Raw genomic sequence first — 27470 nt, 5'->3', positions numbered from 1 at the left:
ACCAGGGACAGGCGGGCAAAAAGCCCCCCCCAAGGAACACACTCCACCGAAAAATCAATTCAAGCTCCAAAACGCTGACCATAGACCAGGGCAAGTCTGAAACCAGAAAATGCTTTATTGGAAAGGTACAAAAAAACCAGTCACTGCAGCTAAATTTACAGCAATAAATTACGTTGTGGCTGTCAAGAGAAAGTAATGGACACATACACAGGGCTATTCGCCTTACAAACAGGAATCCACATTGCTTGGTATATCAATAATTTATTTTATAATAAAAAAGCAGCACAAAAATAAATATTGAAATGAAATTACTGAGTAACCACAGAGGATAGAATGAGCTGGTGATAAAAAACAACTTAAAACAGAAGACTCCTATCATTAAAAAAAATGAAAGCAAGTATCCACCATCTACGGAAACACCCCAGCAGACTGAAATACAGACGAAGGAAAACAAATCCACATTACAAAAGTTTTTTTTGTTTTTGTTTTGTTTCTTTTTTTTTTTAAATAAAAACAATCATGACAATGAAGTTTAAATGATTCGAGAGAGAAAAAAAAATGCCACCTTCTCCTCCTCCCCGGGGTCCGAGCCGTCCAGTGGCCTGACCGCCATGGCGCCTGGCCCTGCCACAGCTCGCCTCCGCATCAGCTCGCCCGTCCCATCCCTCCCCAGCCGTGTCACCCAGGTCTCTAAGCGTGCGCTTTGCGGTCTCCTCCAGACGGTAGAGTTGGGCAAGAGCAGAGACGCTGACTTGCTTCAAAGGGATCTGGAGCTGCCCTGGAGGGAAAGGTTCCCCACTCCCCATAGAGAGCACAGCAAACACGTCTACACCAACACAGATGTCCCTCCCGGTCCCTGCCCAACGCTTTCGTCTTCTCCTGTCTCCCGCCCAGCCCTCGGTTCTGTCACACTGCAGATGGGGAGCAACCAAAGAAAGGCCAGGCCCAGAGGAGAGGACCCCAGCACCCAAATCCAGAGCCCCCGCTCCTCAGCGGGGCAGGGGAGGGGGGGGGACACACAAATTAAGAGGGGCAGAGAAGAGAGCCCCGGCATCCAAACTACTGCAGCAAAGAGACAAGCGAGAGGTACGGCTGCAGGGGAGCGCTGCCCGAGCTGCTCAGGGGACACCCAGCCCCCCATGCGGTGCTCGCCCTGGGTGTCAGGCTTGCAAGTGCAGGACGGAGAGAAAAAACAGAAGAAAAAAAAAAAAGATAAACAAAACAAAACAAAAAAAACCAACAGAAACAAACTGAACCCCAGAGGAATGCAATGTGACAACCCCAAGCTGGAGGGCCCTCCAGGGTGGAGAAGCTGGGTCTCCAACGCGGTCAACAGCTTTCAGGTCATTCCTCCCTCCACGTTACCTTGCAATTCTGATCCCTCTGTGGAAGTCTAGCCAGGACATTTCATTCCCCTCCAGGTCACCACCCAGGGAGCCCTGGACTGGCAATTTCTTTTAATAAAGATTTACAGTATCAAACTTGGAAAAAAAATTATTTTTTTTTACGAAAAATCTGTACGATAAAATGTATATAATTATATATTTATATATATATTTCTCTCTCTTTAAATATTTCCACGTGGTCCTTATGGATATCCAATATGGATTACCTACCATGGCTATGGTATCAACAGCTTTAACAACACCCAGGCCTCTTGTTCATTATCGAGTGACCAGAGATTTAAGTGCCTACCAGCACTAAACTAGCAATCACTTGGACAAGCCTTTGGCACCCTTCCAAGAACTGGAAAAAAAGAAATACTTGGCTGCAAGGGAAGTGCCACGTAAAGATATGTTTCTCAACTCATTCCAACAGCAAGAAGACCCCACGGAACAAAGTTCGACCTCCGTTCCCCTCGGTGAGACTGGTCTGATTTCCCCGGCAGGGGGTCAAGGGCAGCCAGAGGGTGTTCCTATCTAGCCAGGAATGTTATGGAGCTCTGGAGCTGTTTTAAAGACTGGAAGCATTTGGGCATTTTCAAGTCAACTGGCCTTTTTCATTAAAGTTTTCATTTAAAGCCCCAACAGTGCCAGGAGTCTCCATTTTGCCTGTTTTCAGAGGCACCTGTAAGGTCTGGGAAAGTTTCCAATGTCTGTGAGCTGGAGAACATGAGAGGACCAGGAAATGACAGTAACATCTTTCTCTTCCTCAGCTTCTGCTGTGGGAGTCAATAACTGGTACTGATACACAGGACATTGATCTGCCTGTTCGGAGATAGGGAGGGAGTGGAGGAGAAATGAGGTAACGCTAAGTGTCATCCAAACTCTACGTGTTGGAAAATCACTCGAAGGAAACTCCCTGTTCCCCTCCATAACACGTGGATCTGGCAGGGGTAACGAGCCTTCAGGAAGCGTTTCACTTACACCCTTTCTGGCTCAGTAAGGTCAAGGATGTCGATGTTGAGGACTGAACGAGAACCAAGTCTGAGGTTTCTCTTTTCATTAACCTATTTCACAACGGACCCTCCTGGGAAATCCAGAGACTCCGATGACAAGGTGAAAAAAAAAAGAAAACGCAAGCTAACAACTTCTTCCAAAGACAAGTAGGGCTTCACTAAATTTCAACAAACTTACTGCCATTCAAGGCAAGACCATGCCTCAAACAACAAATTATACTGGGTGTCAGATGCCAGTTCACTGTCCCCTTTGCAACAACAGCGGCACTTGATTATTCTCTTTCAGCCCAAAACACTCGTGAATTCTCTGTGATCCTTCTTTTCTGTTCTGGAGCCCAAATCCTCTAAGCTCTTCTCCTCATCTTAAACTTCAGCAATCTCATTCTCTTCTCACCTGTGTGACAACAGGCATCGTCCATTCCACAAGTCTCTGATCTGCCCTGCAAAACTCACAGTCCCTTTTCTTTCCTACTTCAAAGAAAAAAAAAAAAACAAAAACAACAACAAAACACACAAACACCAACATAGCTAGTTTGTTTTTTTTTTTTTACAGTGACCTGGAAACATTCGTCTTTTCAGCGCTGCTGCGCAACAGCAGAATCTCTCCCTTCGGCTTCCCACCTCCTGCCCATTGTCAAGCCAGAAATCCCTCTCCCAAACCATTGCTCAGAGCCACACGAACAACTTCTTGACCCCAATTCTTCCATCCCCTACACGCACCCCCCGATTTTCCATCCTGCCCTCTGTGCACCTCTTGGGATAATTCACCCATTCGCCAGAGAAAGCGTCAAGTTTCAGGGTTACATTCACACAGGTTGTCTGAACACTGAGGGTTGTTCACTGTACTCTTTGGATCCCAACTCCAGCACCTGACACGCTACGGAGAGGAAAAGACTCTTCCAGCTCCCATCCAACCTCCCCACAGCCCTTCTGGTCATCAAAGACTGGTGAGCCCAGCTCTCCAGCTAGGATGCTCATTGCTAACCTACCAACACTTTTAGCAAAGAGGAAGCTCTGCAACTTCTCTCCTCCTGTCTGAACGCTATTGCCCTCTAGTTACACTTCAGTGCTTTAAAAACATCTTTCTGAAATACTCTGCACAAACCCCTTCCCGTAGTGCTGATGCCAGCAGAACTGTCCCACCTTCTCACAGCCAGTTCTGCCTCCACCTGGTAATACTTGCAGCATTTTTCCTCCTAGTCTCCCCTTCTCCTCCCCGTCACACAGCTCTTCACAGCATTTACTGTGCCTCCTTCCCTTAAGCTTCAGGGAATCCAGAAAAAAAAAAAAAAAAGCAGCTGCTACTTCAAGACTGCGGATCATTTGGAAGAAATAAAACTGCATAAATATACCCAATTCACAGGCACACCTTAGGGAAGGAGCTATTGGGAAACTTGGGCTTGGAGTAAAGGAGGCTGCAATGTAGTTTTTACAGGCCACACAGGTAATGGGGCATATTAAAATATGTAAAATATATATTTTTCCATATTTTAACAGCATGGATTGAAAACAAAAGGCTATTCCTAATGGGTGTGGTCAGACCCAACCATTAGTCTCCATTGTCCTCCCGCTCCCATCCACTCATAGCAGGATGAAATCTAATCCAAAAAGCCTATATCCCTGCCCTTGTAATATCAGACGGAAGTGGGGAAGGTAGGGGAGACCTTTCTTACAGGGAGTAGGATGCCTCTAAAGGAAACTCTTTTTTTCCATACATTCATCTCACGTGATGATTTCTACGGTCCATCTGCTTCCTGGCTCTTGAGCATCATTCACAAAGACTCCGGAGGCTCCTCAGGTATCTTCTCCCAGGTGGAAAGCTGCCCACGGCTGAGAGGGGTTTGGGGAGGCAGGGGAAAGGTGGAAGCAGATCTTGCAATTTGTACTGCAGATAGAGCTCAAATCCTGGACACGAGAGGTTGATGGAGCCACCGAGTCCAGACAGAAGCAGCCAGTGAAGTTCCCTTTGTAGGTTTGGGGTCGGGGTTTTTTTCTTTTCTTTTTTTTCCTATTTTTTGCACTTTTGGAAGAGAATTGTTAAAATGCCAATTCTTGACATGACCAAGGACTCCGGAACAATGCATAAGAGCCTCTTCCCCTCCCCTCTGAAAGGCTGCTAGTTCCCCCCACCGAGGGCACTAGGACGCTGCTGAAAACGGCACAGAACTGGATGAGATTTCGGCTGATTTCACAATGGTGATGACACTGGTGGTGGCAACTTTGGTGGGGGTAATAGGCCCTCGCGCCACAGTACGAGCAAAGGTCTGGAGTGCTTCGTACTTGGAGCGCAAGGCATCCAGCTCTAGCTTCATGCTGCTGTTTTCTCTGGCCAGCTTCTCCACCTCTTGCTGCAGCTCAACCCGCTGCCTCTCCAGCTCCTCTTTCTGAGTCACGCGCTTGATGCGGCAGCTGGCAGCGTAGCCCCGGTTCTTCAGCGTGCGCCTCCGCTGCTTCAGACGGATGACCTCCTCTTTGGTGAGACCCCTCAGGTGCTGGTTCAGCTCCCGTACGGACATTGACACGAGTTCATCATCACTCAGCACTGGGGCATTCTCTCCTGACTCCTCCTTTACCTGCAAATACCAACAGCACAGGGGTAGCAGCAACCCTACGTGAACAGATGTTCTGGACAGTGAAAAAAGACAGGCCACCCCTCGGCAATGCGACACCCCTACCTGGGAAACAACCCCAAAGCACTGTAGAGACCACACACTCCGCTAAAACATCTGGGTAAAACATGGCAGAGATCTGAGCACTGCTGTCGTCCAGGTTTGGGTAAGCCTCTTAAGTCAAAGAAAGCAGTGAACCTTACACATGTGAACTGAACAGTATGATTTTTCAGGAGATAAATGTAAAGCAGACTGAAGCCCTTTGTGTTTTCCTTTGTCAGGACCTGGAATTCATACTGAACGCTAAAGACGACACCTTTTCCCAGCACTACACCAGGACACCAGTGCAGCATCTCAAAAGCTGAACAGCCACTTGTTTAATTCAGCATTTTGTGGCTTTTCATTGAAGGCTGCTCATCCAAGTAGCCAACAAAACCGACCCTGCTTGGCTTCAAGGACCACAGCTTGATTTGGTTTCGCTGGTGCACAGGCCAGACTCTGAAGTTACGTGAGAGACACCGAGGCTTTGTGCCTTTTTTCTCAAGCAGATTTGCTGCCACAATTACTTCCAGAACTATAGAACCATTTAGGTTGTAAAAGACCTTTAAGATCATCGAGTCCAGAACCTTTAAGGTATCATCCTTTATGTCTCTTCAAAGACTGCAGGACATCTGGAACAAGGAGCTAAGAGACTGGAAAGAAACCGTGACAACGCACACACAACAGCCCATGTGTAGACCACCACCAAGCTGGCAGGTCCCAGACATTTACCATCTCATGGATGTGAGGGACACCAGCCGAACGCATCCTTTCGCCAGTGCCCCCCAGTCCCTGAGAGCAGAAGTACTTCACTGACAGGCCTGGGAGCACTGGTTTCAGGATGCTGCCGATACCTACTATAGCCAAAAGTCTCTTGGATAGCAACTGGGATACGCCAGCCTCCAAGCCATCCCAGAGACTTCAGACTTCTTTCTGGGTACTGCCAGTATTCTACTATCCTAACCTTTCCTGTAGGCAGTGCGACATTGCATCGGCACCCACATGTTAAGAGTCTCTCAGAGTGAGAAAGAAAAGTCACGTATGACCAATGTCGCACGGAGCGTGGTTCTGCCACAGCCTCCCCTGCCACCCAGCACCGCCCGCTCGGCCTCCTTCCCTACCTTTAATGCCTTGTTCGGTTTGGGATTAGTCGTCATAACCTGAGCACAGTCTTCCGGACAAAACTGCTCAGAAATTGCAACTGAAAAACAAAACAAGATTTTCAGGTTACAGTAATCTCAGAGATGAAGGTAGGAAGAAGATACCCAACACAGTCCGAACCCCCCAACTCAACCACTGTTAAAGCAAACAACCACACCGCTGTTCAAAGCAGCAGGATGGATTCACAGATCAGTCCACCCCATTCAGACGGAAGAAAGAGAATCAGTCTTGACAAGCGCCTTGCTTTTCCAGGCTGAAGACCTATTTTGCTATGAACTACACTAAGCCCCAGCAGGGAAGGCAGGGCAGGGAGGGGGAAAAGGACACCAGCAGCAGTTGCACAGCCACCACGCGGCACCCCGCGACGTGCCACCAGCGCCCGCTCACCTCCCTCCAAAGGAATCCCAGACGCTCCAAATGGCCTATTAGGGACGGAATTAAGACTTACCTCCGCTCATAAAAGGCACTGAAAAGCCACAAGACAACAACTCCCTTCATTCTTATTTTGATTATTATTAACCCGGCTCGCAACTGAATCAGCAGCCCAGAAGGAAGCTGCCTGGTTCGTAACCTGCTTTCAGCGCTGTCCCCACCCAAAGGAGACGCTACTGGAAAACCCAAACGGCAGAAACAAAAGCCCCTGATAACAACGCGAGGCAAGGAGTTTGCCTCTCCCAGCACACCCAGACTGTTGCTTCCCCATCCTCTCGGCCCCCCAGCTGCGAGAGCCGACCCGCCTGGTATTTCTAGTGACGTGGAGGCATGTCCACCGACAGAGAGACCATCCCCTGCCGAGGCACTGCCCTTCACTCTTACCTTAGCTGGCGACTACACCCCCTCAATCAGCGCCTTGCAGAAAATCCACCTGCCCGCACCTCCACCCAAAACCTTCACCCAGCGGTGACGGCAGCACGGGCGGTCCGTCAGGTACCTACCACGAGAGAGGCGACCGCAGCCGTGCCACCATCACAGCCTCTGCCTATCGCTCCCCCAGCGGGGAGGGCGCGAGGCGCCGGTCCCCCCCCTGACGCGCGGCGGCGGGCGGCTTCGAGGGCTGCACGCCCGGTGGCACCGCAGAGCGCGCAGCCTGTCTGGCGGGAGTCCTCTCCCTCTCCGCCCCCCTCCCCTTCCCAGCCCAGCCCATACCCTCCCCATTTCCACGTCTGCATCGTGTCACACATCCTAATCATTCATGAAAAATCCAGCCAAAGCATCCCAAGCATGATTCCCTTCTGATAGTTGCCATGGTGACCTTGGGAAAGTAGCCAACCCGGAGACAGTCGCCATGGAAACAGAGAAGCCCAAAAGCAATAATGACTTCAGGTCATGTCTGTGCAAAGACATCACGAGGTCGTCGGAGAGTAAACAAACTCATTCATATCTGCAAACAGGGGGGTGGCGGGATGCGGGGCAGGGGGGTGGGGGGCACAAAGGTGGGTGCGGGGACCCCTGGGAGCCGTGTGGGTGAAGGTGCTGGCTCAGCCCATGCTGCTGTCACTTGAATTTTATCAGTCGAGACACCTCATCATCACACGACTTACGTAAAAAAAAAAAAAAAATCATCAAGACGAAGAGTGGAGGGGGGCAGAAAAAAAATAATCCCCTAAGTGCAAAGCTGCAAGATACTATCCTAGATATTAGGGAGTGTATATAGGCGCCTCCTCTATTTTTAAGCCTGAGACAGCACAGCTCTCCATGTCTGGAGGAGGAACAAGGACAGCCGCACAGCACACAAGCCAAGATGCTCTGTGATGAATGGACCACTTACAGCAACTGGTGTGCGCTGCGTTTTCCAGAGCATCACTGAGTCCTTCCCTCCTCTCCTCCAGCACCACACCCCACCCTGGGCACACCTCCAGCAGCCCCCACTGCAGCGGGGCAGCAGGAGCCAGCTGGGCCACAGGGCAGGGCAGCGGGTCCCAGCCCCTGACAGCCACCTCCGAGCAACTGGATGTGCCCGACCCGTGGCTGCTGCCGTGCCACGCGTGTTGCACGAGGGCTGACCGCAGGCAGGCTCTCCCTTGAGCGCAGCCACCGCCGTGCCACACGTGTTGCACGAGGGCTTACTGCAGGCAGGCTCTCCCTCGAGCACAGCCACCGCCGTGCCACACGTGTTGCACAAGGGCTGACCCCAGGCAGACGTGTTGCACGAGGGCTGACCGCAGGCAGGCTCTCCCTTGAGCGCAGGTGCTGCCGTGCCACATGTGTTGCACGAGGGCTGACCGCAGGTAGGCTCTCCCTTGAGCGCAGCCACCGCCGTGCCACACGTGTTTGCACGAGGGCTGACCCCAGGCAGGCTCTCCCTCCAATGAGGGCCTCTCCAGACCCCAGCGCTGCCCTTGGGCCGTCCATCGCTTCCCCTCCGCCACCCACCCCTACCTCCAGGCCGGAGGCTCAGACGTAGGCGCTAGCACGGAGGAGGAAGGAAAAAGCTCCCGGTCTCGGCCAAGCGGTCCCGGAGTTCAGGAGAGCAGAGGCGCTGCCAGTGCGTAAAGGAAAGGGCCGGCAGCCCCCTCCCTGCCGCGGCACCGCGCCGCGGGCGCGCAGGCAGTTGGTGCCATAGTTATGCAGTGAGTCACCAGCTGTTTACAGAGTTTGAGCGCTCGCATTCCCACAGCATCAGAAACTCTTCCTTCCCTCGGCATCCCCCCTCCCGCCGCCCCCGGCCCTACAAGGCGAGGGGCACGCTGCGCCGAGCCGCGCCAGCGAGAGAACCGGAAAAGGAAAGTCAAAAAGACGGGGGGAGGCAGACGGCAGGCCCGGCACACCCACCCCTGACACAAAAAGCCTTTTGATCCTCACTCAGCCCGGCTTCAAAGTGCTTTCTACGCCAGCCGATGGAAAAACTGAAGCGGGCCACTTGGCCGCGCCGAGTTGGAAAGAAACATAAAATATCGTGGCCAACACGAGGCGAGGGGGGTGAGGGTGCCTCTGCCAGGGGGGGCAGTGCCCGAGCGATGCTGCGGCCCCACGTGAGGAAACCCCTTCTGATCACCTGTCGCTCCATGTTGCCAAGAAACATCGCCTTACCCTCTGCATCCCTCGCCAGACGGCGCAGCCGCTCTCCTGCCCAGCACGGGGCCCCGTGCCGCATACCTGCCTCCCCCCGCACACCCGAACACCCTGGATGATGGGCCGGCACCCCCCCCGAGACGATGGGCTGGCATCCCTTGGATTGCACTAGGAGCCACGTGCCAGAGCCACTGCTGGCACAGATGAGCAAGGAGATTCAGGGCTCTGTCAGGAATCGTGATGCCAGGCCCTCTCCACACAAGGGTGGGAGACCAGGATCTGCCCCGACCCCATGGGCAGGATTTGGCAGCACAACTAGAAACGCTCAAACGGGCTCAAGCCACGCGCTAGACACGAGTGCCAGGGCAAGCCTTATCTCTGCACTAGGTGAACCCACAGGTGTGGTTCAGGCTTTGCTCGAAACCAATACAACAACACCGGCAACCCTCACCAGCAGTCCTCCAGGGCCTCAGGTTCCATCTCCTCACCTACAAAATCCTTCCCATCAGGACCATTTGGGACTATTCGGCTACCAACAAAAAGCAACTAAAATCAGCACGGCATCTCCCACAGTTAGAAGGCAAAATCCCACAAGAAAACGCTAAACCATCCTGCAAACACATCACATCCAGCAGCATTCCCTAAACATGCTGCCCACGGGTCTTCTGGGACCCTGTCTGCGATTTGATTATTAGAACCCTTTTAGTCTTTACCCTATTCCTGCCCTTCTTTTCTTAATTGAGTTTGCTGCATCACAACTAAAATTAGGAACTCAGCTTCTTGGAACAAGGACCGCATTACATCTCTATTCTGTAAGCAGTACAACACACTTTGAACGCTACGTAAATAAAGCGGAGAGTAGTAATACACCAACTGTAAGGGGCAAAGGCTTTTCCAGTGCAGCTCTGTGCTTGTATTTAAAGCAAGTGTTTTGACTGTGGGTTACATAAAGAGCCCTTGTAATTCTGCAATAAAGTTACCCATTGACAGCCTTGCCAACGCCCTCTTGCCTTGCTCAGACGACTTCCATGCCTCTTGCAGCATCCTCCCAAAAACCTGGACATCTCCAGCTGACATCCCAAGACTGATGGTCTCGGCTTAGACCATCTAGAGATCCCCAACTCCTTTGCTTGGAAAGGGGAAGACAGCAGAAAGCCCAACTCATGCAGAGGTAGGACAGAGCTTTCCACACAAGGCTTGCAATTAGGAGAGAAAACATGCCAGAATTAGATTTCAGACTTTCCACGCTACAGGGCTTTCAAGGCGCGTTACGCATTAAGGAATTACTATAAAGTCACTGCCGACACCCAACAACTGCGGATGAACTCAAATTTTATAACTCTTTCTACACTGAAAGACAACCCCAGCCAGAACACGAGTGCCTGGCAGACAGCCCCGCTGGTGTTTAGCTTCCATCCTCAGACACGTACAGCAAACTGAAAACATGCAACCCTCACCTTCAGCCAGGCCAGCGACGACTTCCAGTGGGCAGAAAAACAGCGTAAGGTTCAAGCAGCGATAGGGATCTCTGCCATCGCGCCTCAATTCAGCACCAGCAGTTACGCAGAGAATACTCTACTCATTCCCAAATGCAGCGATTTAATTCCCAGGCAGCTGTTTTAGTTACATTTCTCATTTATCCTTAAGTTATTCCCAGCTCCAGAGCGCTAGCCAAACGGATATGCCTACCCAGGATAACATCTGAGCTGACAGGTGAAGGGAACTTACAGACGCTTAAACCTTTGTCGCCATGCCTCTGCCACTCAGAGGCACGACACGGGTTTCCAGCACATCGCAGCATGGTAGGCAGAGCACCATCCCTCTCCCCATCCTTCAAAAAGCCATTCTCCTGCGCTGACAATCTTCACACATCCTGTAAGGCAGACTGACGCTTGTCACTCATTTGTAATGAGAGCGGGGAGGGACGGGCTGATGGTGTGAATCAGAGAGTAGAAGCATATGCGAGGCAATATACTTGACATGAAGAGAGAGAAGACACAAGGAGGGGGTGAGTCACTGTTTACTGTTCTAGAGGAGCTCCACACAGCCCTCGCCCAGCTGGCCAGCTTTCCATTTCCCTTATGGATCGGAACCAGCATCCAGCAGCAAAGAGGAGAGATTCAGGAACCTTCAGAGCACATCTGAGAGCTGCCAGGACACGGCTCTCTGAGGCGCTCTCTGGGGAAGCCTGGACAGGGATCAGACAGTCTTCAGTGGTTTGGTAAACAACCTAGTCAGATGCTGCAGGGAGCCTGTGGTTAGGGAGCAGAGGATACGGAGTACCAGGAGGGTACGCTTGTGTGTCACCTCAGAAGTTCACAGAGGAGGTGGCTGAAGGGGAAAGATACGTGGCAGCCGGCCCCGCTACCAACAAAGAGACAGCACTTCCTCCATCATGCACTGATAAAACGTGGTGACAGAGCATCACCAGAATTACACCTCAGCATCCCTAGCCTGGAGACGCATCTCCACGAGACAGCCAAGCTGAGCCACCGAGCAACAAATAAATTGCTCGGATGCACAGCCAGATTCTGGGGCAGAGCTGGGATTGGGATTCCTTGCTGCTCCTGACCCCACATGCCAGCCATCGAGTTGGACCTCTTCACCGACTGCTAATAACAGAACATCACAGCATCGCTATTCAGGGCCCTGCAATATTGCAGAGCAGCAGGATTTGCTACGCAAGCTGGCCCTCCGCTCAGGAACTTAGTGGCAGGGTAATCGCTCTCGTTACTGGCTCTTCCCGCTCACTTCTTGTGTTGATGGTCACACAGCACTGCATCGCTTGTGCTTCGTTCGTGCTTGGAAGACTCTCTGCCCGAGTTTGAAGATAGCCTGAAACAATAGCTCAGACAGAAGTGGAAACCGCCTGTTCATCTCTACAGGGTGCTGAGCCTGAAACTTCCTGATAATTGAAAGTGCTAGCACTGCTCAAGTACTTCACAGCTGGATGTTTACAAAAATGATCAGCGAGCAAGCTTATCCCACAAACCCCGACCGCCGTGGGGGCCAGCGCTCCCAGCTGTCCTTTCTTTGCTTCCCAAACATCTCACACAGAGATTTTTAATACCAAGGTCTGCAGCGCATTCCACACCGTTAATCATCTTCCAATGTCGATGGAAATAAAGAGCGTACCAGGCTGATCTGTATTTTTCCCTTCCAGGAGGCACACAGCGGTACCGAACTCCTTGCCACAACAGATTGCCCAGACAGGCGACGGTGCAGGAATGACATAAAACATGACAAAGCACGCTATGCTTGACAGGCGAGCAAAAAAAAATTTAAATAAATAAATAAAAACTAACAAAATTTCTGCCTCTGGTTCAGAAACACTTGGTGAAGCAGAGCATGAGCCTGGCGTAATACAACCAGGCATATTTCCCGCGACGCAGGTACCAAGCCCTGACAAGCTCAGGGCCTGCAGGAGCGGGCAGGGTGTCCGGCCGGCCGAAGTCACCGCGTGCCCCGATGGTGTGGCAATCACCCCGCCACCGGCCGGCACCTCCGGCGGGCAGGAGCAGTGTTCCCGCTGCCATTGGGCAAGCGTGGCGTCCATCACCTCTAGGAAGTGACTGCACGAGGAAGGCTTCTCCACAAGCAGCACCGCGTCCGCACAGAAGGCACGGGGGGGGAACAGCGAGGCACGCGTGCCCCGTTCAGCAGCGAGGGGAAAAACCGAAAGTCACAAGGTAAATTAGGTAAATTCATTTGCTGCTAAACCCCTGACAGCAGCGCGGCAGGAGGTGCCAGGCGAGGGGCTGCGCTCCTCCACAGACACGGCTTCGTGGAGACCGGGAACGCAAGGAAAAGGCGCCCGGGGGACGCCTGCCTCATGGGGGCTCCCCCCGCAGTCCCCGGGCTCCGCGGTGAGGGAGGGGGGCAGCCGGGCGAAAGTGAAAACGGAGGCCTTTCCCTTTTCTGTAACAACTTTGCCCAAAGGGGGCTCGTTCCTAATTGGAGCCCTCGTGGCCTGCTTTCCGCAGAAGCTGTGAAACAAACCCCCGCGGCGCGGCCACGAGGGAGGCAGCGGGCCGGCAGCCCGAGGGGGAGAGGGAGCCCTTCCTCCCGCCGACAGACCCGACACCGGGAGAGCCCCGACGCTCGGGCACCCCGCTCCCACCCCGGATATCCCCCCAGCGCCACAGTCCCCGGGAGCCAGGCAGCACCCCCTCCCCCGGGGGAAACCGCGCAGCGCCCCGCTCGAAGCGCTGCCCCCCCCCCGGCTCCGGGACCGGCCCGAACACACCACGCCCCGCTCCTATTCCGCCCCGCCGTGCCCGGGACAGATAACCCCCGCTGCAGCCGCAGCCCCGGCCCGACCGACGGGCAGCGCGGAGCCCGGCCGGCGCTTCCCCCGGCGGCTGCGCCCGCCCGATAACCCAGGGCGGGGAGCGGCTCCCCCGGGCCGCCGCTGCCACGCCGCCCGGCACCGGCTGCGCCCCGGCTCCCTCCGTTACTACAAAAGCGGCTATTTTTAGACCGCGGAGCACGCGGCGTCACAACAGGTTTCCTCGCATGTATTTTCAGAGCCATTCAAAGGCGGCGGCAGGCTGCGCGCTCGTCCGCGGGGGGGACAATCACAATAACCACGGGAGACGGGGCAGCACCGCCCAGGCGCGGCCCCGCCGGCCTCCCCGAGGGGACCCCACGGCCCCCGCCAGCCCCATCCCGCGGGCGACTGAGCCGCGTTGGCCCCGCGCTGGTGCTTGAGGCGGCGGGAAGGGGTGACCGCAGGGCCCGCCGAGCCCCCGCCCCGCCGCGGCTCCCCGGCGCTTTGGGGGCGGCTGGGCCGAGGGGCCGCGCTGCCCCGACACCTCCCCCGCCGCCACCCCGCCGGGGCCCACGTGCGAGCAGCCCGGCCCGGCCCGGTGCGAGGGGCGGCGGCACCACGTGCCCGGCGCGGTGGTGACTCAGCACTTTTACCTCCGCCGCCCCGCCCGACCGGACCCGACCGGACCGAGCCGAGCCCAGCCGGGCCGCACCAGGCCACCGCCCCCCCTCCCGCCATTCGGCGGGAACGCGCGGCTGCTTCCCCACCCCACCCCCCCCCCAGCCCAACCAACCCCCCCCCCTCGCCCCCGCCCCACCGCGCCCGGGCGGCTCCTCACCTGCGTGCCGGCGGGAGCGCGCGCGCGCGCCCGGGGCGGGGGCGGCGGCGGGGGGGGGGGGCGGCGGCGGCGGGGGGCGGCGGGGGCGGCGGCGGGGGCGCTGCGCGGCTCCCTCCCTCCCTGCCAGCGAGTCCCGCGGACAACAACAAGCGCGGGGCGGCCCCCTCCCCCCCGCCGCGCCGCCGACCAACCAGCGCCCCCGCCGCTTCCGGCATGGCGCGTCACGCCGCGCGTCACCGCCCGGCCCCGCCCCCGCCGCGCCGCGTCACCCCCCAGCCACGCCCGCGCGGTTCATTCATGGGGAAGGGCGCGGGGACGGGGCGGGGCCGGCACGTAGCGCCCCCCCCCGGCGGGGTGTGCAGCGCGGACCAGGGCCCGGGCCCCCCGGAGCGCTCCCGGGGAGCGGGTCGCGGCGCGGCCGTGGGGCTTTGCACGCTGGCGCGCCGTTGGGTTTGCAGCGGGACGGGGCGCCGGGAGGCTGTCGGGGGTCAGTTTGGTCCCAGGGCTCCGTGAGGGGCCTCAGGCAGGGCTTGCCCTGCGCCGCCGGCGGCCACCGGGACCAGCCATCGCCCGGCACCCCTGGGGGCTGCCCCAGGGCCGGATCCTGAACCCTGACCTCGCGCTTTCCCCCTGCAACTGTGAGAGCTGCTAACGCTGCGCCCTGACCTCGTGGTGCACGTAGCGTTTCAGACCTGGGAGCACCCAACAATGATGCAGATGCATGAAAAAAACATCATGACACATGTGGCTGCCCAAACCCAGCTGCCTCCATCAAAGCTGGGCTCCCTCTGATCTTTTTTGTGTTCGTAACTATACTAGAAAGTCTGTGTTGGCCCCCTGCAACTTGGGCTTTCCAGCCTCGGGCCCAAAGACCCTCGCTGACGCATATCTAAGGGCCGTAGCTGAGGCTTTGAGTCAGGTCCTGGCTATCGCTGCTCCCTTTGGGCAACACAAGGTGCAAAGCATGGGGACCCCCATGACTGGTGCAGCCCTGCGGGCCCTGGCTGAAGCGGGCATTGGGCAGATGCACCTCCCTGCTGGTAGGAACCCCTGTTTTTTATTGGAATTGGGCTAATGAGGTTGGGCAAAGCTCCCAGGTGGTAGCATGAAGCTGCGGCCCAGTGTGACTGCAGCAGCGCCAGCCTTCGCCTCTCGGGAGCTGCGGGCTCTGGCTGCAAACCTGCTGCAGGCACTGGGACAGGCTGAGCTCAGGGCTGGAGGGCAGATTTCAGCCATCCCTGTGGTCCCCGTTGATGTCTCTGAGGTTTGTCTCCAGGTCTCCTTTACATCCTGGGTGGCTCAGAGAGCCAAGACAAGCAAGGAGAGGGGTGCTGGTGGTGGGAGCCTTGGGGCCACCGGTGTCTCCAGCATGGCCACCGGCCCCCGTGCCCTTTCCAGGTGGTAATAACCAGAACTGTCCTGCATCATCCAGGGTTTTCCCTGAGACATCCACGAGACAGTGAGGTATTTTCCCCTGTCTTTGCAACAACACGCGTTTGCCAGATTGCATACAGCATGGTGGGGTGGGTGGGTCAGTCATGTCACCTGAAATTCTGCTTCTGGCTGTATCGTGCTGTTCACAACAGCTCTTACTTTTTGTTTTCATTCCCCGGGGAAAGCAACTCCGCTCCAAAGGTCTGTTGTCCTTTGCTGCTGACCTTTAGACTGCAGTGGCCTTCGACAGTAAACAATGAGCAGCTCTCCCAAGTCCCTCAAGATTGGGGAAGCCTGGCCAGGGAGTGTGCAATTATATGCACTCGTTAACCAGATGAACAGGAGTGCATTGGATAAAGGACCTCTGGTGAAAACCTGGATGGAAAAAAGGGGCTTCGTTTTGGGAAGTGTGGGGTTTTGTGGGTCTAGCCCACCCACCATGTGCTCAGAACACATCTGGCATCACCATTCCCCAAAGCCACGGTGCAGGATTCAGCACAGGCAGCTTTGTCACGCTGCTTTAGGTACAGTGCTCTCACCCTAAAAGCAGAGTAGAAGCATTAATACTCCAGGCTTTGAGACCCTGTGTGCATCCAGGCTGGGGAACATCTGAAAGATAATCTCCCGTATTCTCCACCTTTGAACAGCATTGAGCATAGATACATATATTTAAAAAAAAAATACATAAAGACAAAGCACACAAACCAGAGGAGCGAGTGGCTGGGAAGTTGCCGGAGAGGCGTGTGTGCAGGCGCTGCTACTAGAGAGGAGCGGTAGGAGCCGGGCGCCTTGTAGGGTGTTTACGGTGGAGCAGGCAGAGCTGCAGCAGCTGGGAGCCCTGCCTGCCTGCTGCCTGCTGCCCGCCTGCCTGCTGCCCGCTGCCCGCAGCCACAATGTCAAGAGGAGACACGTGTATGTAAGCGCCTGGCATGGCCGGAGCGGGGCCCAGGCAGGCCGGGCAGGGGGGTCCTGGGGCACTGTGCCTCCCCATGCTGGGCTGGGGACCCCCCGGCTGCAGGCACTGGCTGTCCCCCCAGTGAATGCTACTGCATCACGGGGCGGCCTGGCATGAGCATGAGTGTATAGGCTGGTGGCATGCCGAGGTCCCTGGGGTTTGCATGCTGGGTGCGATGGTGCTCACCGGCAATGGTGGGTGGGTGCTGGCACCCCGAAGGCACCCACGCGTGGGTGAGTGAGCGGCGATTGCATAAGGCTGAGGTGCTGTGTGGGGCAGGCGCTGCGCCCAGGGTGGCTTCGGAGCCAGGCCCTGGCAGTTTGAGCCGTTTTGGTGCCGGAGCTGGGGAGGGGCTGCCTGGGAATAAAATCTGCTTTTGGAGGAGAGACGTTTTGCTGAGCTTTTGCAGATTGCAGGGCGGAGATGGGTGGGGTCCAGGTGCCTATGGTTTGGGCAGGAGATGGAAAGAAGAAAGTTGTGTCTCTTATTTAAGGTGTTGAGATCGCTCCCTGGGCTCAGCAGGAATGTGGGGGTCTTCTTTCCTTCCAGTTCAGGAGATGTTTGCCTGAGAGTTTGTGAAAATCAGATTTTATCAGTGGGAAGCAAAGACTGATGGTGCATTCCCTGCCATCCCTCATCCAGCTCTCCCCAGGGCTAAAACCTCTGACTCAGGGCTTTGGGCGACAGCAGAGGATGCTCAGTACCTGGGAGCCGCAACTCCCAGCACTACGGCTCTGTTCCCGTGGGCAGAGGGAGCTCGGTTTTGCCTGCAGCTTCCAGAAATGCTGCAGCCTGTAAATTCAGACCAGGGAAAAACCCACCGAGGGGCCACTTTGGCACCCCCCAAGAGCAGGTGGGGTTCAGGCAGGTGGCACTTTGTCCCTTGGGGCTGGCGGAGAGTCCTGTGGCAGCACCTCCCCGCACTCCAGCAGGGTTAGGACCACCCGCCCCTGGCAAAGCCACCCTTTGCTGAGTTTGCCACATGCACCTTAGCTGAGGGCACCGACATCGAGGTGCTGGGTGCCAAGGGGGGCAGGCTCTGTCTGCACTGTGGGCGTCGGGAATGGGGAAGCCGTCCTTGAGGCTTGGGTGAGCTCCTCCTCTCTAGCTCCTTCACACTTGCCTCCATCTCTCCCTCACTCCAGTGCCAGGACAATGAAGTCGTACCAGAAGCTGACGACAACAGTGCCGCAGCCAGCAGCATGTCGGGTGGAGGAGGAAGGGGCTGCCTCAACACCCACTGGCCGTGGGAAGCTGGCCCCGTGGTGGGTGGGCAGCGGGCTGCTGGTGGCTGCTGTGCTGCTGAGCACCATCACGGTCTGGGTGCTACGGCAAGTATCAGGGGGCTGGCCCAGACCCACACTGCCCCCCAAATGTCTCCTGGTGCCTGAAAACCACCGCTTTGACTGCTACCCGGAGCGGCATGTCGTGGTGACCCAGGAGCTCTGCGAAAGCCGGGGGTGCTGCTTCATGGAGACCCCGCCGCCGGCAGGGGGCAAGCGGGGAGTGCCCTGGTGCTTCTACCCCCCTGACTTCCCCAGCTACACCCTGGAGAGCCTCAACCAGACAGCGCTGGGCATGGTGGGGTTGCTGGTGCGGAGGGAGAAGGCTTATTACCCCCAGGACATCAGGATGCTGAGGCTGGACGTGGAGTTTCAGACAGACACGCGGCTGCACATCAAGGTGAGCTTCACGCTGGCTGCCCTTCAGAGCTTGGGACTGCGCTTCTGCACCCTCCATCCCATAGGTGACCATCCCCTGCTCAGACCAAGTCTGGAAGCTGCTGTGCTCCAGGCATGGTTGTATGTGGTCAAGAGCATCTCCAACCCTTTGCCCTCTTTCTTTGCTGGTCTTTAAAGTGCATTTTCTCCCTTTTGCAGATAACTGATGCGACCAATCCACGGTATGAGGTTCCCCTAGAGGTTCCCCAGACGATGAAGAGGGCAGAAAACCCCATCTACAGTCTGGATTTCTCCTGGGACCCCTTTGGGGTGCTGCTGCGGCGCAAGGCGACAGGGACAGTGCTGTAAGAACCCACCTCCTCCGCATCCCACAGCAGGTGGGGGGAAGTTCATCCCACCCTAGGCAGGCTCCAGCACGCTTCCTGGAGGTTTTTCCTAGGAAAAACCACACTGCAGGATCTCCAGCCAATAATTACTCTTCATCTTTCCAGTGCTTGCTGTGGTCATGTCAGGGCTGGGTGGGATCTGGGGAGCATCTCTCCAAAAACCTCCCAGTGCCCTAATTCCTCTCCGGTCCAAAAACAGACAAGCATTGTGCAGGTCCCCAGCACATCACCAATAAGCCACCTGGTGGCTTGGGGAAAGGGCCACTGAAGGGTTGTGGCTTTGCGTGTCTCGCCTGCTTTTGGATTTCCCTGGCTGTCCAAGCTATAGGGACACCCACATCTCCAGGCTTTTTGTGGAAAAGGACTGCGGGTGGCTTTGCTGTGCTGCTCTCAGTTGCCTCCATGGCTTTGCCCACACTAAGCTGTTGGTGAGCACCAACAGCTCGCTGAGGCATGGCCAGGGTGTTCTGGGATCCTGTCCTTTCCTCCCCCTTCCCTTTTGCTGGTGCCTGTTTTCTGTCCTTTACTTGGGAGCTGCTTATCAGCGACAACAGGCTGAGAAACCCCACCACCATATTGCCTTGGTGGTTAATAATAACCTGGATGGAAACTTCTGGTGTCAAAAGAAAGGCTGTGCCGTGCTGGGTCAGGCTTGTTTGGGCTCAGGCTGTGCCTCACATCCAGCCAGACTCAAATTTGCTGTCTGGGCCACGATGTTGGGGCTGGATGTGGGGTGGGACATACGCTGCTGTGCTGGCCCTGGGGATGTTTTAAGAGGGAAGGGGTCAATTGTTGATTGGCAAATGGATCCCAATAGATCCCAACATCCCCTCTTGACCTCTCTCCCTCGGTATCACCCTGACAGGCTCAACACCACCGTGGCCCCCTTGATCTTTGCTAACCAGTTTCTCCAGATATCCACATCGCTCCCGTCCAAGTTCCTCTATGGGCTGGGGGAGCACCGTGGCACCTTCCTGCACAGCCTGGACTGGAACACCCTCACACTGTGGGCCCGTGACGTCGCTCCCACGGTACCATCTCCCCCCTCCCCGTGGGGGTGCAGGGGGCGAGGACCGGGGTGCATGGGACAAGCCCTGGGAAAACATGGCAAGGGGGTGGGCGGCAGCACTGGGAGAGGCAGGGGGTGGTCAAGGCTAATGGGCAGGTATGTGCTGGGAGGATTTCAGAGCAATTGCAAAAGGCTTTTGGCACTCTGAGGGCCCTGAGTGTTTTCTGCTCCACCCTGTCACTAGTGCAACAGGTTGTGGCAAGGCAGGAGGTTTCCCCCTTGCCCAGCCCAGCTCTGGAGCAGCCCCTGAGCTGTGAGGAAGAAGCAGCCTCCCATGGCATTCAGCACCAGCTCCAAAACCATCCTCATCCCTCACCTTGTCCTCCACAAGGGGTGACAGATGCATGGTTGGGTGGTGGCAGCAGAGGCACAGAGTTGTTTTTTTGCCCCCAGTGATGTGGGGCTCTCCCACTTTGCCTGGGGGCTGCTCTGTCACCCGGCACATCCTCTTTGCAGGAATCGTTCAACCTGTACGGTGCTCATCCCTTCTACCTGCTGATGGAGGAGGGCGGAGATGCTCACGGGGTTTTCCTCCTCAACAGCAATGCAATAGGTAGGTGTCCCAGGGGACCCCAGGCCAGTTTGTCCTGGAGGAGGACCCGGCAGGAGGGGATGGATGGGAGCTGCGGGAGCGGCCAGATCAGGAACTTGGGGTGAGAGGAAGCCGTAAAAGGGAAAGATGTGGTTTGATGGCTCCGTTATTGAGCATAGCCATCTGTTTCCTGGCTACGGCAAGGCTCTTTAGCAACTGCTGAGCAGTTTAACCACACGCCCAGCTGCTGAGTTGCCTTCATAAAAGCAAGTCCCTTGCGTGCGGGTCTCTGCCCATTCCCCCTCGACCCGAAACGCCCTTGCCCCCAGGGCCAGTGGCGTGGCACGGCTGGGGCACAGCTGGGGATGCCGTCTGCCACCCATGCTCTTCCCAGCTGTGTTGCGCCAGCTGCAGCTGTGGGATCTGGCCGTGTGTGCCAGCTGAACACGCAGCAGCTCCCATGGGCTCCTGCCGTGTTGGGGACGGCACCGGCGACCACCCGTCCCTCCCAGCAGCCACCACTTGCAGCCAGCTGGGACAATGCTGCACGTGGCAGGACTCCCGGAGCTCCAGCTGCGCTCGGCTTTATTGCAGCCATGCTCCAAGGAGGAGCTCGTGGGAGATGCAACCACCTGAGCTGAAGCTTGAGGGCTCAATCGTCTGAAAAGCCCTTCCCAGGAAAGCCCACATGCTCACTTGTACAAGTAGCTCTTGATTCACTCAGGAGGGGATTTTGGGGAAGGATGTGAAGGGGAGTCCTGCATGTGCTTGGTCTTTACATGGAAGCTGGGAGAATGGCGCAGCTTTGGGCTTAAAGAGCAAATTTTTAAGATAGAGAGCTCTCTCCCCACACAAGCCAGTGATCTCCCAGTCATATGATTTCTTAGTTCCCCTGCCAGAAGCTGAGCATTGCCTGTGGTGCTGCCTGGTCCCCCACGTGGGGGTCCAGGTCTGGGGGGTGCTCCCCAATGGTCACTGTCTTTTTCTATCCCCCCACCTGCAAGAGGTGGCCCTGCAGCCTGCTCCGGGCCTGACCTGGAGGACCATTGGGGGGGTCCTGGATTTTTACATCTTCCTGGGGCCTGATCCCAACATGGTCATCCAGCAGTACCAGCAGGTGATAGGTAAGTGCCCGCACCCCAGCATGGCCATCCATCTTCTCCATGCCCTTATCCCTGTCTCACCCCAGCTTCACCACTGTCCCCAGCCCTCCCAGCTGGAGAGGGGTCAGCAGTCCCTAGCCATCCCCTCCCCAGCCCACCCAGCACATCAGGTGTCAGCCTTTCGCCACCCTCCCCTTCCCATCCTTTTGAGATGCTGCTGTCATCTCGGGTCACCCTATCTGTGCTCCCACTCTCCCGCTGCAGGTTTCCCAGCCATGCCACCCCTCTGGGCACTCAGCTTCCACCTCTGCCGCTGGGGCTATGGATCCAGCAATGAGACCTGGGAGATTGTAAGAGCCATGAGGAACTACCGGATCCCCCAGGTAACCACTCGGACCTGTGGAGTGGGGGGGTGTCCAAGATCTGTTACCCACCCCTGAGCCTCTGTCCCACAGGATGTGCAGTGGAATGACATCGATTACATGGATGGGTACCGGGACTTTACCTTCGATCCCCAGAAATTTGCCTCCCTCCCCTCGCTGGTAGAAGACCTCCACAAACATGGGCAGCGCTACGTTATGATCTTGGTACTCCCCCTCCTTTCCCCCTGTGCTGTCTTTGCTGCAGAGCTGGGATGTAAGACGGAAACATAAGGGATGCTCCTGGACCTAGCCAATCATCCCTGGTCCTGGGGATTTGTATCCAGGGCTGTGCCTCAGTGCTGGGTGGGCAGCTGTAAACTGCCACTGGAAATCCCCCTAATGCAGGGACCACAGAGACATGGGCTAGGTTCTGGTGCTGTGTTCCTGTCTGCTGTGGGAGTACAAGGATGCGCCTGTCCCCTGTGGGTGAAAGAACTGGAGGAACTGTGGGTCAGGCTGTTTAACTCGTGGGTCCTCAGCTTGGGTGCCCTCAAAACCCCACGAGTGCTGGATTCTCGTGACCCAGCTGTGATCTCCCTTCTTCCCTCCACAAGGAAAGGGGGTGTGGGTTCTGCTTGCTGTGGGTGGTGGGGATGAGGGGGTGCTGGAGAGGGAAAGATCGAGCTCCCTCCCCATTGAACTCCCTGCTGTAGCCCAAGCCCGTCTGTGACCTGATGTTTCTTGCATAAGTGCAAGATTGCTTTTATTTGTCCCCCACCTCCCCAAAACACCCTAACGGGTCCTGGGGACTTGCAGAAGTGGCATTTCAGAAAACATGCCTGGAAGTGTTGAAGCAAGTTTCTGTTCCCCATGGGGAAAACAGCCACCGTGTGTGGGCTCTGGCTGACCCTGTCTGGGTTGTCCTCTTCTCTGAATCACACTGGCTGGCCAGGGGGAAGGGGCCACGGTCTGCCAGGAACAGTGCTAACCTCTGCTCCGTCCCCAGGATCCCGGCATCAGCAGCACCAACCCTCACGGCTCCTACTGGCCTTTTGACGAAGGCTTGAGACGGGGCTTGTTCCTCAACACCACCCAAGGGCAGCCACTCATCGGGCAGGTGAGGAGCTCCAGGGGAAATCCCAGCCCCGCGGGTCGTGCCATCGCAGGGTTGGGATTTCATCCCTCGCGCTGGAGGGAAAGCCAAGTGGCCGAAGGACCTCTCCGGGATGATTGCTAGAGCCTGGCTCAGCCCTCGGCCTCGCGTGTCACCTCCTGGTGTCTCCACCGGCCCCGGGAGCCAGCCCCTGCCCCAGCAGAGGAGCCCGTGGAAGTCATATGAGCTTTACAGAGTTGGCAGCGCTGCCCAAGCCTGGTCATCTGATTTCTCTCCCTTCCCGTTCCTGGGGCGAGGCGAGGCTGTCTGCAACGGACACGCGCCTCTGGATCTGCTCCGCAGTGCTCCCCTTCCAGCGTGTCCCCCCCCACCACCATTTGCTCCCACCAGCTCTCCTTCGCTGTCTGTGAGGAGGAGGCTTTTAATGTAGCCTGAAAACATGGAGAAAAATGAATCAGCTAAAATTCCTGAAGTGAGGCAAAGCGTGGAGAAATCACAGCTCTTTCCTGACGTGCCCTGGGCTAGGTGGTATCAGGGCTTGTGCAAGCAGAGGCAGAGCAGCCACTCCATCAGCTGCCACTGCCCACCCAGCCAGGTGGGAGTCCCCAGCATCCCGATGCTCCCGGACACCATGGAGGCAGGAGGGATGCTGTACATGCAGCATCCAGGACTGGAAGCGGTCGGCCTGGGTTTACTTTCTGGTTTATTGCTTGTTGCACCCCTGGCCCTCCAGCATGCTCACATCCCTGTGGCACCCTGTTCCCCATGGGGGTCCCCCACAGATCACCCGCTTGCTGAACCCCTGGTTTTGTGGTGTCCCCGCAGGTCTGGCCCGGCTTCACTGCCTTTGCAGACTTCTCCAACCCAGACACGCACCAGTGGTGGCTGGAGAACCTGCAGCACTTCCATGCCCACGTGCCCTTTGATGGGCTCTGGATCGTAAGTCCCTCCTTGCCCCCAGCTCACTCCCTGCCAGCAGCTCGGCTTATGCTGGTGTGTGTCCTGGCAGGACCATCTCTCCCTCAAATACTGCTTTTCCAGGTCTATCCACTGATCCCCCAAACCTCCCCCTTGAAGTTGCTTTACAATTTTCTCTGCTTAGGACATGAATGAGCCGTCCAACTTCATGGATGGGTCTGAAGACGGCTGCCCCCCAGGAGAGCTGGACAGCCCACCCTACACACCGGGTAAGGAGGGAGATGAAATACAAGGCTTTGCTGGTAGGTACCATGTGCTTTGAGATCGCTGGCAACCAAGTGTGATGGGGGAAACCCATTTTTAAGAGACAGCGTGTCTCCATTTTACACCCTGAATGCCTCCATCCCTACTTAGGTGTGCTGCTGTCCATGCCCAAGCCTTGTACGCTTGTCGGGGCTATGTCAGAGTGCAGGATGGGACCTTCTGCATGAGCTTTTGCTGCTGTGTTGGCAGCAATGGCTGGCTCCTGTGTGTGGGTGGGCTGACCCAGAGCCAGCAAGCATCTGGGTGGGGGTCTACATCCCCTGCACACACACACCCCCCCATGTGCCAACGGGGGCTCTCCTTCCTGGCAGCCGTGCTGGGTGATTCCCTCTCTGCAAAGACGGTGTGTGCCTCAGCGAAGCAGAAAGCCTCAGTGCACTACAACCTCCACAACCTCTACGGGCTGATGGAAGCCAAAGCCACAGCAAGGTACCCAAGCATCCTGCTTCCTGCTGGCCTGGGGATGGGATGGGACAAAATCCTGCTGCTGCTCAGGGCTGTGTAGAGAAAGGACGGGAATTTGAGTGCCCAACCTGAAGGAGAGATGCCCTGGCTGCTCACAACCTCTGGGATGGGAATAACGTGGAAGAGGAGGGGGGAGCTGACACCGCTGTGGGAGGGATGGGGGGGTGAGGCCGGTCCCAGTGCTGAGCCTTTGCTGTACCGCTTGGGCTGACCCTCCGGCCCCACAGGGCTGCCATGGGGCTGGACCTCTCCCTCCATCCTTGTGAGATAAGGTGTGAACTCCTGGGGGGCTGCTCTCACCTCCTGCCCCCAGCTGTCCCCATTGTTTTCCAGCGCTCTGATCCAGATCCGGGGGAAGCGCCCCTTTGTCATCTCCCGCTCCACCTTCCCCAGCCAGGGCCAGTACTCGGGGCACTGGCTGGGTGACAACCGAAGCCAGTGGAAGGACATGTATTACTCCATCCCAGGTGGGTGGCACAGGCTGCCCGCAGACACCCCTGCCACCAGCACCCCCAGTTCCATCGAGCTTTCTGCTTGTTTGGAGACACGTCCAAACTCCTGTGCCCTGCTGACCGTCCCTGCCCTCAGGGATGCTGAGCTTCAGCCTCTTCGGCATCCCGCTGGTTGGGGCGGACATCTGCGGCTTCTCCGGCAGCACCTCAGAGGAGCTGTGCACCCGCTGGATGCAGCTCGGTGCCTTCTACCCCTTCGCTCGCAACCACAACACCCAGAACGAGCAGGTCGAGGGCAGCGTGCCCAGTGGGAAGCATCCCAGCGGTGGGATGCGGGATATAGGCTGTGGGATGTGGGATATCGGATGGGGGAAGCAGGATGGGGGATGGCGGGATTGAGGATGTGGAATGTGGGATGAGGGAAGCGGGATGCAGGAGGTCAGGGGCAGTGGGGATGCCTGGTGGGGTTGGGGATGGGGTGCCTGCTGACTCCCCACATTGCCCCCAGGCCCAGGACCCAACAGCATTCAGCCCCGCAGCAAGGACGGCCATGAAGGATGTGCTGCTGACCCGCTACTCCCTCCTGCCCTTCCTCTACACTCTTTTCCACCGTGCCCACCTGCAAGGGGACACTGTCGCCCGGCCCTTGTTCTTTGAGTAAGAGCATCCCCGCTGGGAGCTGGGGAGATGCTTAGGCTGGATGACAGAGAAGTGGCTGATCCGAGCGGCGTCTCCATCCCACCACAGGTTCCCCCAGGATGTGGCCACCTTGGGACTGGACAGGCAGTTCCTGTGGGGCCAGAGCCTGCTGGTGACGCCAGTGCTGGAGCCCGGGGTGGACTCGGTCACAGGCTACTTCCCCCGAGGCGTATGGTACGACTTCTACACGGTGAGGAGCACTGTGGCGCTCAGCCGGGTTCTGACGGTCCCTGCTTGGGTGGGAAGCCACGGCTGAGCCCAGCAAGCCCCGGTGGAGGAAGGGGTGGGGGTGGCTGCTCCTCAGACCCATGCCCGGGCTACCTGCCATGCCCCCACCCCCCTCATGCCCATGTCTCGCCACCTGCCCAGGGCTCCTCGGTGAACAGCAGCGGGGAGACACTGAAGATGTCAGCCCCCCTGGAACACCTCAACCTGCATGTCCGGGAGGGTGCCATCCTGCCCACCCAGGTGAGCACCCTCCCGTCACCTCCCCAGGGGCCATCCCCCAGCACCTCAGCCTCTGGACCCCCATCCTGGCTGCTTGCAACCCTACAGCACCAGTGTCTTTGAACCCCAGAAACCAGGGACCACCAGTGAGGTGACCCGAGGGAACCCCATGCGCCTCATCGTGGCTTTGTCCTCGAGTGCCACCGCCTGGGGGGACCTCTTCTGGGATGATGGCGAGAGCCTGGACACCTTCGAGCAGGGCAGCTACTCCTACCTGGTGTTTAATGTCACGCAGGTGGGACACGGTGGGGAGGGCAGGGCTGGAGTGTCCTGTGGCACCTGGCCACCTTGTGCTCATGGCGTCACCTCCTGCAGAACATCTTCACCTCCACCGTCCTCCATGCCAGCACTGAGGCTACTGAGGTCACCATTGGCACACTGAGCATCTTTGGGGTGCGGCAGCCACCCAGCAAGGTCCTCCTGAATGGCCAGGAGAGGCCCTTCTCCTACCTGGACAACCAGGTACAGCCCCGTCTTGGGGTGCCTGGACCTGGCGGTCCCCATCCTGGGGGTCTCCACCCCTCTTTCCCCAGCCCTAAGGATCACAGGGCTGGTGGCCAATGCGGTGGGTAAGGGACGCTGGGGTTGAGGGGGGCAGGGGAAGGGATGCTTCACACGCCCCCCACTGAGGCCATACCCCCAACATGTCTCCTCTCTTCCCCCAGGTTCTCACCGTGACCGACCTCGGCCTCAGCCTCAGCCGGGGCTTCTCCCTGCGGTGGCTGTGATGGGCTGCGGGCCCCCCCGCCACGCTGAGACCAGCTGCCCGGGAGAGGCTCGGGGCTCCCCCCACAGAGGGGAGGGCATCGGCGCTGTCACCTGGGGCTGTCACCTGCCACTGCGCAGCCCCCCTCCAGCACGGCTGGGGACCGGGAGGGGGCTGGCCCCACGGGTGCCCCCCGGGTGGGCGGTACGGGCGGAGGTGTGGGGGCCGCTGCAATAAAGGCACATGGAGAGCTTGTCCTGGGAGCATGCCATGGGGCTGGGGGGGCGGGGGCAGCCAGCTGCGGCGGGGCCCCCCTGGTTTTCGTCCCTGAGCTCAGTCCTCCCGATTCCATCCCCCCAGTCCCAATGCTCACCCCACCCCAGCCCCCCTCAGCTCCAGCCCCCCACCCCTCCCCTTCCCGCTCGGATCCCCGAT

At 57.3% G+C, this 27470-nt stretch overlaps 2 protein-coding genes across 9 annotated transcripts; one reads left to right on the top strand and one right to left on the bottom strand.

The window, feature by feature from the left end:
• Positions 1 to 95: 95 nt before the first annotated feature.
• MAFK (MAF bZIP transcription factor K) lies at positions 96 to 14495 on the bottom strand. Of its 4 annotated transcripts, XR_008747348.1 has the most exons (4): positions 14328 to 14495; positions 6168 to 6247; positions 4114 to 4971; positions 96 to 3661 (listed from the first exon to the last, which is right to left on the bottom strand). XR_008747348.1 is itself a non-coding variant. In XM_055804939.1 (3 exons), exons 2-3 carry the CDS (start codon positions 6201 to 6203, stop codon positions 4537 to 4539), a joined length of 471 nt encoding a protein of 156 aa, XP_055660914.1. In that variant the 5' UTR covers positions 6204 to 6247; positions 14328 to 14495; the 3' UTR covers positions 96 to 4536. The 4 variants fall into 4 exon arrangements, 3 of the variants coding, with proteins under 3 accessions (XP_055660914.1, XP_027635264.1, XP_027635269.1); XM_055804939.1 differs by having other exon boundaries at positions 96 to 4971; XM_027779463.2 differs by lacking the exon at positions 14328 to 14495 and adding an exon at positions 7143 to 7289 and having other exon boundaries at positions 96 to 4971.
• Positions 10997 to 27290, top strand: LOC101924021 (lysosomal alpha-glucosidase-like). 5 transcript variants are annotated; one of them, XM_055804934.1, is made up of 20 exons: positions 10997 to 12908; positions 17862 to 18399; positions 18597 to 18742; positions 19650 to 19815; positions 20310 to 20406; positions 21390 to 21509; positions 21753 to 21871; positions 21944 to 22075; positions 22857 to 22967; positions 23790 to 23903; positions 24067 to 24151; positions 24518 to 24635; positions 25005 to 25138; positions 25260 to 25411; positions 25632 to 25780; positions 25871 to 26012; positions 26192 to 26290; positions 26400 to 26564; positions 26645 to 26898; positions 26995 to 27290. In XM_055804934.1, exons 1-20 carry the CDS (start codon positions 12688 to 12690, stop codon positions 27005 to 27007), a joined length of 3075 nt encoding a protein of 1024 aa, XP_055660909.1. In that variant the 5' UTR covers positions 10997 to 12687; the 3' UTR covers positions 27008 to 27290. The 5 variants fall into 5 exon arrangements, with proteins under 5 accessions (XP_055660909.1, XP_055660910.1, XP_055660912.1 ...); XM_055804935.1 differs by having other exon boundaries at positions 11002 to 12908; positions 26645 to 26791; XM_055804937.1 differs by lacking the exon at positions 10997 to 12908 and adding an exon at positions 16561 to 16673.
• The last annotated feature ends 180 nt before the right edge of the window (positions 27291 to 27470 follow it).

This window comes from Falco peregrinus, chromosome 5 (genome assembly GCF_023634155.1).
Source record: "Falco peregrinus isolate bFalPer1 chromosome 5, bFalPer1.pri, whole genome shotgun sequence".
Lineage (NCBI taxonomy): Eukaryota > Metazoa > Chordata > Aves > Falconiformes > Falconidae > Falco > Falco peregrinus.
This window is presented reverse-complemented; position numbering and strand designations above follow the sequence as displayed.